The sequence below is a fragment of the Podarcis melisellensis genome, assembly GCF_964234715.1.
Source record: "Podarcis melisellensis genome assembly, chromosome: 4".
NCBI lineage: Eukaryota > Metazoa > Chordata > Lepidosauria > Squamata > Lacertidae > Podarcis > Podarcis melisellensis.
This window is the reverse complement of record NC_138531.1, coordinates 26,025,842-26,041,541: the sequence shown is the minus strand read 5'-3', so window position 1 is coordinate 26,041,541 and position 15,700 is coordinate 26,025,842. Positions and strand designations below refer to the sequence as shown.

The 15,700-nt window shown below is 43.8% G+C and overlaps 1 protein-coding gene across 5 annotated transcripts in view; it reads right to left on the bottom strand.

Moving 5' to 3' along the window:
* ARHGEF7 (Rho guanine nucleotide exchange factor 7) overlaps positions 1-9,192 on the bottom strand; it is an 83,713-nt gene extending 74,521 nt beyond the window's left edge. For all 5 annotated transcript variants that reach the window (XR_014167682.1, XR_014167683.1, XM_081908184.1 and 2 more), the window contains exon 1: positions 8,894-9,192. Coding sequence is in view for 3 of the 5 variants with exons in the window: in XM_081908184.1 (XP_081764310.1) it covers positions 8,894-9,058 (165 nt within the window). In the remaining 2 variants the exon portion in view is untranslated. The remainder of the gene's footprint in view (positions 1-8,893) is intronic.
* Between the last annotated feature and the right edge of the window lie 6,508 nt (positions 9,193-15,700).

Sequence of the window (15,700 nt, the reverse complement as noted above, 5' to 3'; positions counted from 1 at the left end):
AGCAAGCACAAGCCTTGCTGAGACCGAGAGATGGCAACTTGCCTAAGACCACCCACCAAACTTCACAACTGTCTGGAGAGCTGAACCTGAGTTTTCCTTGTCTTAAACCCAATCCAGGTTTGAGTAACGTGCCACACACTAACGTAAGTGCAGCCCACCGGCTGTGGCACCCCATCACGTGATGGGTTAACCCCTTTTTTGCCATTACCTGGGTCTAACATAAAAAGGGAGTGTCGGTGAGCCTCTTGCAATACATTGCTCATGGGCTTGGTGAGTCACGAGTTGCACAGATTTGCTGTAGCCTCCTACACCGGCTGAGACTCCAGATGTAGTGCTGTGCCAACACAAGAGATTCCCAAGCGGTCTACAGTTGAAGTCAATTAGCACATGGACTCTGGAGCCATCAGCTCTGTAGTGGAGCTCTAGACCTTCAGGAGCAAATGTCAGTTCCCCACTCCCTGAGCCACCAGGACAGCTGGTGTCAAAATTAATTTGATGCACATTCAGGGAATGTTTGCACAGCCAGTTTTCAGAGAATTAACATTCTAAACGAATAGTTAATGTGCAGTGTTATTCCTCAAACAGACCAAACACAGCTGTCCTGTACAGATTATTTCTGTCAGGGGCATATATAAATCTCCACAGGAGGCTGCACATAGTAAGTATTGTCAGGGAAGGAGACCATATGTGTGTAAATATGCAGGCCATGCCTCAGGCCCCAATGTAAAGACCTAAAATGCTTCTATGCTTCTGAAAAACTGTCACAATTGCACACTGGTGTCTTTAGGATTGCCAGTGAAGGAAAAGAGCTGCAGCTTACACCATGAAGCCCTCTGCTTGCGATGCCTTAGTGCTTAGCTCAGCAGTTCAAGGCAACCTGGTCCCATAGTCTGTGCCTCATTGTCAGTTCTCAATTATCTCCTCAGAAAAAAGCATCCATATTTCTTAACACGCTGGTCCCCCAATCATCCCTTCCCCCAAAGCACTTCCGTCTGATTCTTGTCCCATTTATGGTTCCTCTCCAACATCTATAAAACACCAGGTTCCGTCTCCAAAGCTGAAAAGCAAGGCGAGCACATGAGATGTCCAGTTTATGCAAGCGATGAAGTGGTGGCAGTGGCAGTGATGAGGTCTGCAACAGCTTGAATGCTCTCCCATGAGAGAGGACAACTTTGGACAGTGACAGCCTGAAGACACATTAAACCACAACCTACTGTGGCTAAATACGTCTGGGTCTCATCCATGCCTAGATGAGAGAACCTTCTATGCCACCTTGCAGTTTATGATGGAAGAAATATGGGATATAAATGTAAGGGGGAAATTAAAAGTAAAAATGCACAATTTGTTTGTTTTAAAACTTATATTGCACCTTTTGCCTTTATACGGCTTGCATTAAAAAAACACACAGTTCAAATGCAAATCAAATCTCCTCAAAAATAAATAAATGTGCCTCCAGATTATGACTGCTTTGTGAGTGAGATTCAAGTGCATATCAGAATTTTAAGTTTTACATAGTTAATAGTGGGATATACGGCTCTGTTGCCCCAGCACAATAAACATACATTTTTATAAGCCTTTCCGTAGTTTGGAAAGTGATAGGGAAATGAAAAGTGATAGGGGTGAAAAATAAAGACTAATAGAAATAGATATCAAAATCCCACAAGCAAACCAAGACGAATGTTCCTTGTTGTATAGCGGCCCTACAAACAAATAATGAATGCTCAATAATCTAACCTCCATGTAAGCTTTGTGAAAGCAAAACTGGATTAATGCTCAATAAACAGGTCATCGGGGAGATGGGACCCTAGTGCACAATAAAATATCTGGAGTGCAAGGTATCTGTAAGCTCTTGCACCTCCTGGTAGTTCATCATAACCTACAACTGGATCGTGCCCAGGTATTTTCTTTTTGTGCAAGTTTTGAAGAGGAGAGGAGAGGAGAAAGGGAAGAGAAGGAGAGGCGAGAGGACAAACACATAGGTTGAAAAAGGATGAGCCTCCATGTGAAAACTGAAACAGGGATGCTTCTAAAACTGATATGCACAGGCAAGAGTGCAATGCCTCTCATCCTATAACATGTGTGGACCCTTATCACATGCCCTGCTTCTCATGCCCTGTTTCTCAGCAACAACTAAAATGTGTGGAGTGGACAGTTAAGAAAATGCATAATATGGTATCACAGCATGTGAGTGGCACATTATGTCAACGGTAACATAAACACACGAGAGATGTGGTCGATAATTAAAGTGTGAGCCTTACATGCCATGTTCTGCACATGCAATGCAAGAGTTGGACCAGAATCCTCCCTGTCGGACCATGCCTATGAGCTGTTGCTGTTTTTTAATAGTGTGGTGGTGAAATAAAATTGTAAGTAGTTACTAGTCATGATAGTTACACACTAGCCTTAGTATCAGAGGCTATATGCCTCTGAATACTAGTTGCTGCAGATCACAAGTGCAGAGAGTATCGCTCTGTTCATGAGCTTCTCACATCTGGTGGGCCAATACGAGAAGGAAATACAGGACTAGATGGCTCCTCTGGTTTTGACCCTGCACAAGGTCTTCTTACGTTCTCAATATAAATGTAAGCAGTCATTCCCAGAACGATCCTAAGAATTGTGCACCCAGAAGTAATTCTTGCCTTTGGCTGCAAATCGGTTACCTTAGGAGGAAGCACCATTACGCCCAATGAGTCTTACTTTTGAGTTAACATCACAGGACTGTGAAGTTACTCCCCCCATTCCAAATAAATGTCTTCTCCAAAATAAACCCACATAAAACACGTTATGCACAATACAGCATTGTAAAAAAATTAACATACAGAAAATGTTGCATATTGTTACTTTTTCTGTATACTTCACATGAAATCACTATTTCTCATCAGGTTCTAATTAATACCTCCATTAGTGCTGCAACATTCCTGTGTAAGGGTAGCTTGCTGGGTATTTACATCATAGTAATTAATGAGCTGGTCAGCTGTCATCAAAAGGGGCTTCCAGATGGAAGTTTATTATGGAATCACAGCTGCTCATGTGTGCAAGTTTCTTTCTTTCTTTCTTTCTTTCTTTCTTTATATTATTTTATTCTTTTTTCCATACAGTTACATTTGTTACTCAACAATTATATTCCAATTCAACAAAACTAGTGATTTCCTGCTCACACCCAACATCAATGTTTATAACCCAAAACACATACAATTGTTTTTTAAGGTTCCCTCTTATCTAAATTCATCCTCTCTCTAACATGTTTCTTCATATATTCTGCAGTTTTCTTACACTTCAAACCCCACTGTGATCTTCGCATATGGGAAATAACTTTTTTTATATAAACTAGAAAGGGTTTCCAGTCTTCTTTAAAAGGTTCTCAACTTGTGTCTTTCATCAGTGCCATCAATTTTGCCATCTCTGCATATTCCGAGATTTTCATCAACCATTCTCGTGTGCGCAAGTCTCTATCCATCATCCGTATCACATGAAAATGCCAGTTTGTACTCTTTCCATCCATTTAAATCCAACTTTGCTCTTATTGCAGAAATTCTGTTAAGTAAAAATAACGTGTTATGCATCTGCAGTCACAGCTTGTGTGAAAGCTTAATAGCAACAGTTTTGGGGTAGGTTCTGTGTGTGTGGCGACATTTCAGCAAGGTCTCTATCAGCACACTCCTAATTCTATTCGCTCCTTACTTGAGCACAACCTAGCCTTTTTGTTTTTGGTGGTCCAAATGATAAAAGAATGGCTACTTTCACCAATTGCCACGCTCTCTGGGCATAGTGAAATTTCAGCAACCCAGTTTGGATGTTACTTGATATTTTGACATCAAAGACTCAGGTCTCTTTCTATGCCAGGTTCTCTGCACTGTTCATACAGATACAGACCTAGAAAAGGGCCATCTCAGTGAAAGCTGCTTTTCAATGGTGCGGCATCACTCGTCATATTGCAAAGGACAATAATGCAACTTTCTGTTACGTGTCTCTGTGCTAGCAGAAATCATACATCCAAAAAATGCAGACCTTGTCATGGTACCTGAATGTGTAAATTACATCTAAATTTGTTTATTGTAGCATGAGTTTTCATAGGCAGTATCAAGTAGTGAATGAAAGTCAGAAAGCCTGAGGAAAACCATAGTTTACTATTATATTCAAACCAGGAAACCATGGTTTGGTCAACATTACCATCTCAGAGCACAGCAGTTTTTTCAGTGCATTTCACAGCTCTTTCCCCACCAGCTATTCACTTCTGCACAGCTTCAATTAATTTCAATTTGTAAATACATCAGGGTCTGTCGATGACAGGGATGTTTTTATCCTTTGCAAAGGTGTTCATACCTTAGCTAGAGACAAATTAAGGTCCACTTAAGGACTCCTATTGGTGTGAAGTGACACCACTGGTTGGAGAAACAACACATCAAACATTGGTATATCACAGCAAAGTACAGGATACATATGCATTTTGGATAATGTTGTGTGGACACGGCTTAAAAACCCAACACTGAAACTCAGTGAGTACACAGTAAATGGGAGTATAAACGCAACATATGGTTCCCAAGTTTATAACAAGCCAAAACATTCAACCACGATCTGAAGCCATCTTAACATCATGACTTGCTGGTAACTCTAGTCTCCCAGTTTGGATGAAATGGTAAACTATGGTCAATTCCCTTCCTGGTTCATATGGCTCAATCGAGGGGGTTGTGTGTTCAGGCAAAACACTCATTCATTTCTCAGCTTATTAGGCTGGGAGTGGATTGTCCAAAGGCAGCCAATGTTAAGTCAGCTTTTCGGTGTCGTGCAGATTGTTTACAAAAAGAACTACAAACGCACAACAACAAAGCCCACTCCAAACCCTCTTGCTGCAGTCCTGAGAAAACGTGTTGTGCTTAGGCTTGTTGACTGGCAAAGGCAAATGAGCCAACTGAGAAGCCCTCTTTGCTGACTTGAATCCCGCAAGCAGCTTGTATCTCCTTCTAGTTTGATCTCCATCCCTAGTGAGCCAACTTTGTTCTGGCCACAATTGGAAAGATACTTTTTCCTGATTTGGAAAGATTTTCTACCATATACCTTCAAGCAGTAGAGGGGATGCGGCAGCAGTGATTCAGAGGTCTAGGAACCATACTCAAACAAACTGCTCTGAGGGTTTACATTGGCAGTTCAGCCTTAAACCATGTTTCTCAAAGCACAAGGCAGTACGATGCTCTCTAGGAATTGCAAGATTCTCCATTGCCTCCAATCAAACCAACGGTTGCTTAAGCTCCCATCAACAATTCCCTATACAGTAGTGTCCACTCTGCACATTTTCCATTCACACTGTTTCAGGGCAGCAGCAGATAGTAGCTAACATCCAATTTATCTGGTTTCTAGTACCTCCCTGCAACTCCCAATTCCTTCTCTCCCCCTGCCCTCCGGCCACACACATACAGTCTAAGCTTTCTTCTCATGTGCCACTGCTTGCCCTCCAAAATCCTCCCACATGCCAAAACAGCTTCTTCTTCTTCCCCACCAGCTATCTTGCCAACCCAAACAGCCCTGTCATCTAAGATGCACTCTCCCCAGGATGTCCCCACGACCCCTTCTACACTCCCTTCTCCCTTGGCTGCAAATGCAAGCAAACAGCACATTCCACACTCTGCCCCACCCTGCCCCAAGGACTCCTCTCCGTATCCCTTCGCCCTGCAAATTTAAAAGGAATGGTGGTGCTGAGGTTAAACCAGGGGTGCGCTACCACGGTTGGCTTTTGAATCCATGCACACACAGGACGTTATGCCTCAGTGCAGAGCTATCCTGTAATTCCTTGAGAGGCCTTGTTGTTTGATGTGTTTTCTGTCAATCTGAAAGGAAATCTTAAGCCTCTGAAATATACTAGGAGTCGAGTGTGGATTTCATGCTCTTTATTCAGATCATAGTAGTGAGGAATGAAAGTTTCCCCAAAATATCTGCTTTATATACATTATTTACACAATGGGCCGCACGTGATTGGCTAATTCCGGGATTCTTCCATGGGCCAATCAGCTTGCGGATTCACTTCCACCTGGAGCTGGATTGGGTGGCTCCTGCAGACCAATCATACTGCTGCATTGTTCTAGGACGAATCAGACTGCTGCATTCTGAATCCTATTGTTCTAGGACCAATCAGACTGCTGCTTTTTGGATCCTATTTAACTCAGTACATAACAGCCTCATTCACCTTGCTGTTAAGATGAGGTGTGTATGCGTAACAGCCACAGTACATGCGCAGAAGACAGCTTCCTGAATAGGTTGCAAGGCTGGAGAAATCAAACAGGTTCACGTGCACCGGGTGAAGACACCCCTGTCTCCGCCCCAATGTTCGCAGCAATGTGCAAATGCAACTTGCTACGCAGAATGGAGAAAATGACATTGCTGTGTTTTAAGCCTAGAAGTGGGTGAAAGGGAGACTGGAATCTGCTGGTAGATCTCTGGGTAATTTGAAGCAGATGAGCAAGGAAAGCTGGCTTCCTTTAAAAAAAACAAAAACAGGACAACCACAAAAGTAATTGTCACCCCCAAATTATACTGCTAAGACTGCTCAGGGAGAAGGGGCAACGAGGAGTGGGTTTTTTGTGTGTGGAAGGGCAGTTCCAGTACTCAGCCATTTTGGGGGGGTCAGAATTATTTCATTCTAAGTGTATGTCTTCTGCACCTGGGCTCCACTTGATGGATCTTGCAAGGTTCTAATACCAAAAAAAATATCAAAGGTGATTCTGCCAACCTGGTCTAAGTCACACTGCCCACGGGACAAGATTTGCTTAAAGCGATAGTTTTGGATTACCCAGTAGCAAGCCCTGTGCTGCCAATTTCTCCAAGGTTAGAAGAAAGGAAGGTGGGAATTCAAATTCCACATGCTCTGCAAATGTAGCTGGGATTCTCAGCTCCAACGCTAACAACCACTACACCCTCTAGAGGCCACCACTGTACAAATAATATTCCGAATGCACAAACCTATGTAGAATAGTGCCAAAACTTATGGCAAAAATACTACAGCCAGAGCAATATTGTTTTTCTCGTTGCGTTCACGCAGGTTCGTGCATTATATTGATGCATCTGTAACGAGCGAAAAAGCTGAACTTTCCCTTTCTCCCTCTACCCACACATAAACTAGAGTGCAACTAGTATGAACACGAAACTTAGCCAATATGTAGGTCAAAGTTCACATTAATTTACAAGGGTGGAGTGGGATCAGCAAACAGGCACCGATTTTCCCAAGTTTGGAAAAGTCTACAGTCAAAACTATACCCAGAGATAAGAAAATACAATAAGCCAATCTGAATACATTGTTTATAGACCTTGAAATAAAGCAGCTGGCCTCTTTTTTTTGCCTGTAAAATAAACCGGGGGGTAGGGGGGGCTTTCTCTGGCTTTGAATCAATGTTTGAAAAAGACAAGTACCATATTCAAATTTTTTTAACACACAACAGAACATTTTAAGGTGCTTCGTTTTCAGCTAAAATGCTGTTTCATCTACCGAGGGTCAAGCAGTAAGACACTAAACTTAAGACTTCAAAATAACACTCACAATAAATCACCAGCGCTCCTTCGAAAACTAGGTCAGCATACTGTAATGTGAGCAAGCAGAGATATCTCTTAGTATAAGGGGAATTTTTAAGTAATAGCAACAGTAGTGCTATAGTAGTTTGAATTATGTGATCTGCACCTCACCCATGCTAGAACTGTAAGTCTACATGCAGGACTTCATGCAAGATTGTCTATCTTTCTATCTCTCTAATCAGCCATATTTTGTGAAATTTGTATGTTCCATTGCAAGACTGTAGCCTGAGAGTATGTCCTTTCTGTCACACCCATTCTCCCATCCAACAGGCCCAAAATGGGCCTTTGGATCTGTGAAGGCCTCAGCAGATCCTTAGCACCCATGCAAAATTATAAACTGCACCAATCCATAAATTCCAGAGCGGATTGTTAATTTCAGCTGTAACCTTCTGTCTGCATGCCTATCAGACCACAGCTGCTATAGTAATATTACTTCTCAGTAAGAACAATGAATAACAGTGCTTGTGCAAAAAAGGAGAGGCACGCATTTAGTTTAGATTGCTAATGTCTTAAATAAATAAAAAGGAAAACAGATTTTCTCTTCTACATTATCTGATTTTTTGAAAAACGTTTTATTCTTCCCATGGTAAATCACTGTGGGTCTCGCAGGGCGATTTGAAACGTTTTACCCTTAATTTTCGTTCAGGGAAGATCTGCAAACGTTCGACGATTCCTGCCCCTTTAAGAGGAAATCGAAAAGTGCAGCAGCTTAGCCCTGCTCCAAACTCTGCTCCTATATTTACCCCACTCCCCACCCATTTCCCACCCCCTTCCTCTTTGACAATGGCGCCTTTCGCTTGCTAGATGGGATGTCCGCGCCGTCGGCTGAAGGAAAGCAACTGCATTCCCCAGGAAAAGGCCGCACGTTTCCTGCGCTTGCGAGGGTGGGGAGACTCCTTGGACAAAGGAAAAGCGCTTAGATGCGATCGGCTCACTTCCTTGCATGTACAGATCGACTGGGATGGAAGGAGCCTCTTCGGGTTGCGCCCATGCGCGCCTCTTTTATCTGGCAAGGGCGGCGGAGCCTCTGGCTACCTGGGTGACTGTTGCGCCCTGTGCCAAAGAGGATCGGAAAAGCAGCCGGGGCCGCTGCATTATTCAGCACCCAGCCCGGGCATTTTTATTTGTCTGCTGCACTCGTGGGTTATCAGATCCGCTGTGCACGCAAGGAAAGGGCAGCATGGTGTGCTGCATGCGCTGTGCGAGCACTCTGGTGGTGAAACCCAAGAATAAAATCCGCTTGCCTTACCCGTGTGATGGGGGGGGAGGGAAGGAGGGCGGTGGAGGGAGAAGAGGAGGCTTAAAGGGGAAATAGAGGGACATAAATGGCACTTACTTTATCGATGGTCCCCGGCAGCAGGCGATCCAGCAGCCTGCACAGCACTACCCCGTCTTTCAGGGACGCCTGCAAAAATCCCTCCGGATCCGAGATGCTCTTTTTGGGCGATTCCAGCACCCCCAGAGTAATCAGCCATGTAACGGTTTGCTCAGCTGAATTCATGGCTGCTGCTCTTGCCAAGAGGCGGTTTTTAATCCCAGCGAAGAGCCAGCGCGAGAAAGCAATTGCGACGAAGGAGAACTGGATCTGATGGATTTTTTTTTTTAATATCAGTGATCTCCTCCTCCCTTAAATTTCCCCCAACCACCCCACCCTCCCCCTTCTTCCCCGCTTTATTTTTGCTTGTGGTTTCACATGGAGGCTGCCGAGTCTGGAATCGCTGCTTCTGCCGCCGCCGCCGCTGCTCCCCCCTCCTCCTTCCCCATGTAGTTGCAGATGATGACGATTCGCTTTACGAAATCCAGTAGGTCCAGTTTCTCCCTCCCGTGCGTTTTGGCAGATTGTCAAATGCCTTTTCATTATATACACATGAACCTGCAGTGTCTCCTCCTTTTTCCTCTCTGCCTCCCCCCTCCCTCCTTCGCCTGCTGCCTCTCCATGACATCATTGAAGCGGGAGGAGGGGGAGAAGAAGAGACGGGCCCCCTCTCGGCAAACAGACCTTGCACAAATTCAGCACCCCTCCGCGCCTGGGCGTTTTGCATGAAAGGCACATGGGTGGCGCGCGCGCGCATACACGCGCTCCGCTTCCCGTTAGAAATTCTGTAGGCAAACGGCTTGCAGATTTTTTTTTTTAGACGGCGCTCCAAAGCCTGTCCCTGTTGCAAATGCAGACGTTCGATCCAGCGTGAAACCTGCACGCATAAGAAAAGCATTCACACGCGCGCATGATTGCACGCGAATGCTCCAGGACATGCGATCCCTGTCTTTTTGGCTTTTGTGCCCCTATGCGTACCACGTACACAATAGATGTACGTAGATAAAATTGCAGGCGTACATGATTATTCTGAAGAGCAGTATCTGGGTCATAATTCTAAACTCCCGGTGAGAAATACCGTCTCCTGTATGCGAAGGGCTGCTTTAAAAAAAAAAATCCAGTTGAAAATCCTATGCATGCCTACTCAGAAGCAAGCGCTGCTTAGTTGAATGGGACTTACTCCCAGGAAAGTGGTTATTACCAGAGCTCCTCCTTTAAATGTGTAGTCCAAAACGGTTGCAACAGGATCTCTCAGACTAGGTTTTAAAAAACTGAATCACTTGACAAAGAAGAGGACAAGCCAGCAACCGGGGGAGGATAAGATGCTACTGCAGCTGCCAAGCCTTCTTTTACGCGCGCGCTACAAATGCGTGCCAAGGTGCGCAACGACAGGGAGGGCAGGTGAGGAGACCTAAGCTGGGCAGCTTCCGGGCTGGGTTAGGGGGGAGATGCCGTTCTGACACTGATGGAGGGGCGGGGCTTTGCACTTCTCCAGGAACAGCTTCGGATGTCTGTAAGATACCAAATTAGAAGAGCAACGCGCTGCCCTTTCGGGCGTTTGAATGAAGAGTAGCAGCGTTGCGCGCCCCCCGGCGGAGGGTCGGTTTGTTCACACCAAAGGATGAGATCATCAAATCAAAATAGCAGGACTACGTTAACGGTTTTATGGTGCAATGAATTAAAAGGGAGGGATTTTTTCTTTTCTTGGTGACAAGGGAATGCAGACTCTTAACAGCCAAAAGGAATATTTATCTGGGTCACAGACCTAGGAATAGAAGTTATTGAAAATAGGATGTGATGGCTCAAAAAAAAAAAAAAGAAAAGAAAAGTGGGAGAGACTAAAAAATCATCATTGCATATTTTTAATATGGATCACGGATTCTGAAATCTACCACAAAGAAATCTCTCTCACCTAACAGCATTTGGATCATATTGTTCAAGGCTAAAAAATACATTAGAAAAGCATATGGCTGGTTAAAATTAATAAAAATGTGGACATTTGCCTTTCTTCAAATGAGGCACTCCTTTTATATGTGTGGTGGAGTTCAGGGGGGAAACCCTTCTAGCAAAGACCTTGATTAGCTATTTTGAAACCAGAATATGTTTTTTCTTTGCATTTAGCTTTTGTGGCAATGTAACCCAAGATGACCACATTTCTATTTGCTTCACCTGGTGATTAGTCATAGCTGTTGGATAAATTAGATTGTACCATACACTTTTCACAAGTTCTTTTGTATGCTGTTATGAGAAGCTATATTCTTTTTTGCCCACCACCCTTTTTCTGTTGCATTTTGGCATTCTGCCAGCAATGCTTTTAGCAAGACACAAGTTTGGCAAGAAGTGGGGGAAATGTGAAGCTATGGCAACCCAGGACCCTTCACCTATCTTTGTGCCAGATGTGGGGAACCACTGGCTCCAGATGTTGCTGGACTACAACTCCCATCAGCCCCTGAAAGCATGGTCAATGGCCAGGGATAAAGGGAAGACCAAAGATTGCCAAACCTGCTTAATACCAAAAGGTTGTTAAAAGGTGACAAGGTTCCCCCTCCACAATTAAAAACTGGTGGAGCTAATACTGAAATCTTTAATAGAGGCACTCTTCTCCTTCAACTGTTCATTCAAGATGTCCACTGCAACAAATTACGTTAATTTAAGAACTGGTGCCTGAGCTTGTTTTCCCCCTCCTTTTTTCCTTTCGTGTCATGTCTTTCAGACATGGATGGTATTGTTATTTTGTGTGTGTGCGTACTCTGATTTTTATGTGTACCTGTCAAATGGTTTTAATAGGCACATAAAAACATGACATATAACATGATCCTGAGGGAGAATGTGAAAAAGTAGAGCGATGCATATGATAAGGAGTAAGAGATAATAGTTTTATGTAGGGTTTGTTAATCTTTTTTAAAAGAAGCAGGGAATTGGCTTTGTGCATTTGTTTTTTCTGTGTTCATATTTTTATATAATGTGCAATGCTATGTTGCTGGAAATTGCCTTGGATGAAGTGGCACATATTCTGTTACAGCATAGTTGCGCCAATTTTAACTATGTGAACTACTTGTGGCCCATAACCACTGAGGCATTGATATAATAGATTCTGTCTGTATCTTCTGTTCCTTTGCTGACACCGTTTGACTTTGAAATGCCGGTTAATCTTTGGAAATAGGGATTACCAGCCTACTGAAGTTAAAATAGTTGTGCTGTTGCCTGAAATAAGTCTGCTGTAGTGCCAAATGTTGGCATTATTATCATTATCTATAAGGTACATACAATTTACTAAGTGCTATATAAAGATGGGGGGGGGGGGAGAGAGAGAGAGAATCCCTGCCTGCAGGTTTACAAATGCAGTAGACACAACAAGAACAACAAGGATGGGGAAGAGGAAAATAAGCAAACTCAGACGGCGCTTCCTAATTGCACATAGCAGTTCTTATACTGACCATATAGGAGGAGAAAAGTTCAGGGAGGAAAGGAGCCAAATTCTGGTTTATTCCAGCTTAGCTGGTGGAGTAGGTTCTGCTTATAGGTACTGAAAGAATAAAATGCCATGTACCAGTATCAGGAAATCAGCCCTGAGTGCGCACTGGAAGGACAGTTCCTGAAGCTGAGGCTCCAATACTTTGGCCACCTCATGAGAAGAGAAGACTCCCTGGAAAAGACCCTGATGTTGGGAAAGATGGAGGGCACAAGGAGAAGGGGACGACAGAGGACGAGATGGTTGGATAGTGTTCTCGAAGCTACCAGCATGAGTTTGACCAAACTGCGGGAGGCAGTGGAAGACAGGAGTGCCTGGCGTGCTCTGGTCCATGGGGTCACGAAGAGTCGGACACGACTAAACGACTAAACAACAACAACACTGGTATCTAGCAGAATATATTGCACAAAGCCTAGTTTCCTGATTAGCTTGCCTAGGAACATTAATTTTAGCAACATTCCTTCGTCAAGCACTGATAAAAGCCCGTACATGATAACTAGAAGTCCAGGTCAACCTAGGCACCATTTTTAAAGTGAAAAAAATGTGAAATATAATGTGTGACATCTCCTTCAGCATTGACAGACTGCAATATCCTTTTCTATCTATAAATATAATTTATAAAACAATTCCCTTTTTGAATTTCACTCACCAACTTGAGTTCAGCACCTGCTTTACCGCAGTGGGGTGTGGGAGGAAAAATACAAAATACACTGAATACAATATCTGCGACTAGGCCTTTCAGATGCTGGTGCTGCCTTATTAACTAGTCACTGTAACCATTTTGCTTTTAGGTAATCATCTTTTTGCATTAGATTGCTCTCTAAATTCCGCCTCCCTTCAGATGTATATACTGCATGCTTGCCTGTTCAAGTTTACACTCCCCGTGTGGACTATAGTCCACAAATGTTTATGCCATACTAAAATTTGTTAGTTTTTAACATGTTCCAAAACACTGTTGGTTTTGCTAAAACAGACTAAGACAGTTACCCTTCCCAGGAACTTGTGCTCTGTTAACATTTACAGTGGTACCTCGGGTTAGGAACTTAATTCGTTCTTAACCTAAGGTACCACTTTAACCAATGGGGCCTCCCGCTGCTGTCACACCGCAATTTCTGTTCTAATCCTGAAGCAAAGTTCTTAACCTGAGGTACTATTTCTGGGTTAGCGGAGTCTGTAACCTGAAGCGTCTGTAACCCGAGGTACCACTGTATTTATGTTTACTATGTTGCCTTTTATTTATTTTCTACTTTAATTAAAGGACAATATTTTCTTTGCATCCATTTTCCACACTAAGCATACAGATTATTGTGTCCCTGTTTGCACAATTATGAAACTGGGCCCAGTGAGTGACAGTCTAGATCTGCCACTGAGGCTTTCACTTCATTGCCCAACATAATTGCACACAGATGCCTAATTGCTACTTAGCTTGAGTGTACCTGTGTACAATATCACAGTAAAGAGTCAGCAATACTCCGTAACTTAATTAAATTAAGCAGCCTGTGCACAAGTACGCTTGTGATCAAGCACATCACCTTCAAGTATTGAGACTTATATTCTAATCGGGAACACTTCTTGTGAAGTTTATGCATTCTCTTTACGTTTGTCTGAATTCATGCATCTTCTGTATCATATGTGATTCAGCTTCATCACAAGGTAATAAACTGATACATATATATGTCTCCAGTTCAAGCACTTTGTACACTGATTGAGCAGACACTTAAATCAACCGCTTGGCAGACATTGCTGCTGAATAATGGCGGCACTTATCTCCCAACAGAAGATAACCATGTCTCCTAACAATGTTGACTGAGGCACACCTGATATTTCCTGGTAGGTAAGCACAAGGGATGCCCCAAAATCTTATTTCCTTCCACTCGTAAGCAAAGACATACCAAGAGACTGATCATCCCCACCAATCCACAGTCAAGATTCATATGGGATCCACTTGATCTGCCTCTCAAGGCCATACCCAAGTCCTGTTCATCTTGCTCATGCAATACCAAGGATTCGGGACTGCTTTTGTGCTAAGATATAGAAATATGCAAGGGATGCGGGTGGCGCTGTGGGTTAAACCACAGAGCCTAGGACTTGCCGATCAGAAGGTCGGCGGTTCAAATCCCCGTGACAGGGTGAGCTCCCGTTGCTCGGTCCCTGCTCCTGCCAACCTAGCAGTTCAAAAGCACCTCAAAGTACAAGTAGTTAAATAGGCACCGTTCCGGCGGGAAGGTAAACGGCGTTTCTGTGCGCTGCTCTGGTTCTCTAGAAGCGGCTTAGTCATGCTGGCCACGTGACCCGGAAGCTCCCTCAGCCAATAAAGCGAGATGAGCGCCGCAACCCCAGAGTAGGCCACGACTGGGCCTAATGGTCAGGGGTCCCTTTACCTTTTATAGGAATATGCAGTGACTTTGCTGCATGTGCTGACGTCCTTCACTTCAGTTTTCTAAAGACTAGGTAATTGCAAGGTTGCCAGCAGGTGGTGTGCTGAGAGCTCAAGTGTGCCCATTGTTCCTTTCAGGAACAATGAAAAAATGGGTTGGTGAGAGTGGAATGGCTCTTCCTTTTGTCTCCTTGTGATGTGCCAAGTCTTAGATGTGATGGATTGCTATTCCTGTTTCCTTCCCCTCATCACTGCTCTCCAATGTCCAGTTTTATGTTCTTACTGGTATGATTGATGAGGCCATTCACTGAGGAAGCATAACAGAAACGTACGAAATCTGTCCATGCTAAAGGATGAGCAAAAATAGATCTATGCAGTGCCATAATGAACTAGTCAGTGTTAGAACCTGAGATATGAAAGCTAGGAGCTAAATGGCCCCTTAAACCTAGGTTATGGGCGCAACAACAGAATGTCTAGGCATGCTTTTTTATAACAAGAATACAAAGCTGAAAATGAATGAACTGCAGCTAAAATATTTTGTTCATTTTTCACATGGTCTAGTCCTTCCCATGCCCACCCCCCTAATATTCTTAAGAGGGTGTCTCCTCCCCAATCTTCAGAGAGTAGCTAGAAGTGGGGAAGAAGAAGAAGAGTTTGGATTTGATATCCCACTTTATCACTACCCGAAGGAGTCTCAAAGCGGCTAACACCCTCCTGTGAAGGTGAGTGGGGCTGAGAGACTTCAGAGAAGTGTGACTAGCCCAAGGTCACCCAGCAGCTGCATGTGGAGGAGTGGAGACACGGACCCAGTTCCCCAGATTATGAGTCTACCGCTCTTAACCACTACACCAGAGGCAGAAAAAGCTCCTCCTTCCTTTCCACTCTGCAGTTTTAATCTGAAATCTTAGGTGCAGTACTGCGCCAAGAGCTCAGAAACTGCTTGCAAAATTCCCCATTGCAGCTCCTTTCTGTGTTCCTC